The sequence below is a fragment of the Dipodomys ordii genome, unplaced genomic scaffold, assembly GCF_000151885.1.
Source record: "Dipodomys ordii isolate 6190 unplaced genomic scaffold, Dord_2.0 Scaffold3, whole genome shotgun sequence".
Taxonomy (NCBI): Eukaryota; Metazoa; Chordata; class Mammalia; order Rodentia; family Heteromyidae; genus Dipodomys; species Dipodomys ordii.
In genome coordinates, this window is record NW_012267219.1 from 37,225,501 (window position 1) to 37,226,803 (window position 1,303).

The 1,303-nt window shown below is 39.6% G+C and overlaps 2 protein-coding genes across 3 annotated transcripts in view; both read right to left on the reverse strand.

Annotated features, from left to right (window-relative positions):
* Mterf2 (mitochondrial transcription termination factor 2) overlaps positions 1-1,303 on the reverse strand; it is a 15,777-nt gene that overhangs the window by 13,638 nt on the left and 836 nt on the right. The gene's annotated exons all lie outside the window — the stretch shown is intronic.
* Cry1 (cryptochrome circadian clock 1) overlaps positions 481-1,303 on the reverse strand; it is a 52,909-nt gene continuing 52,086 nt past the window's right edge. Inside the window, exons 8-9 of the mRNA XM_013019147.1 lie at positions 1,046-1,197; positions 481-718 (exon numbers count right to left, since the gene is read on the reverse strand). Coding sequence (XP_012874601.1) covers positions 481-718; positions 1,046-1,197 — 390 coding nt within the window. The remainder of the gene's footprint in view (positions 719-1,045; positions 1,198-1,303) is intronic.

A 1,303-nucleotide genomic window follows, 5' to 3' on the forward strand; every position in this document is an offset into this window, starting at 1 on the left:
AGGGAGAGAGAGAGAGAGGGAAGGAGGGAGGGAGGGAAGGAGAAAGAAAGAAAGAAAGAAAGGAAGAAAGAAAGAAAGAAAGAAAGAAAGAAAGAAAGAAAGAAAGAAAGAAAGAAAGAAAAAGAAAGAAAGAAAGAAAGAAAGAATGAAAAGCAAGTGCAAGGCAGTGCTGGCGGCTCACACCAGTAATCCTAGTTACTTTCAAGATTAAGATCTAGAGGTTGGGGGTTTGAGGCCAGCTTGTGCAATAAACGCTGTTAAGATTCCATCTCTGCAATAACCAGCACAAAAGCAGGCTGTGGCTCAAGTGGTACAGCACTAGCTGAGCAAAGAAGCTGAGCAAATTCGAGGTTCTGAGTTCAAACCCTAACACTGTCAAAAAACCCCACAAAAAACAAGATATAGGGCTACAATGCCCTGAGTTTAAACTCAGTGCTGCCAAAAAATTAAAAAGAGGATAGGTGCAGGAATAAACAGATGTCAAAGAAACAAACCCAAAAAAGGGGCTGATGTACCTAGTCCGCGATAGCGGGAAAGCTGTTGATAGATCTGTTTCATCCTTTCAATATTCAAGCGGCTTGCTTCAGCATGGTTTACCATCGGTTTGGGATAATTAACTCCTATCAAACATTTGGCTACCTTCTGGATACCTTCTGGTGCATTCCAGGGATCATAGATGTATTTTGCAGGGAAGCCTCTTAAGACTGGCAAATAACGTCTTTTGGGAGAAGAAAGAAAAGTTTTTATTAATAAAATGCATTATGAACAGGCTATAACAACAAACTATTAGCTATGAGTAACCAAAGCTGGAAGAAATGACTTTTTAAAATAAATTGATGAGGTAGGTATTATGCTTCATGTACAATTAGGAATATAGGAGTTGAAAGAATCAAGATCAGAATATTTAGGTTGGGCCATTTTTCGATGTGGTCAGAAAGGCAAAACCTATGTAATCAGATCAAACCATCTCATATCTGCTATCCGTCTTGTGTGAAGAATACGTAAACTGCCGCTTCAACATGAAACCATCATCACCATGACCTACCTGATATAGTCTCCATTGGGATCTGTTCTCCTTCCAAAACCAACAGGGCAATAGCAATGAAAAAACTGTTGGAAAAAGGAACTACACGAGAGCCACATCCAACTGCCAGCATTTATGCTCCAATCTGCATCAAGCAGTAATTCTTCAAATACCTTCAAAGTAACAATAACCAATTAGTTTGTACACATAAGGTCTGAGGTCATTACAGAAAAATCAAGGAAAAACTGGGAGAGTGCAAGGGAAGGGGATGACAATGTC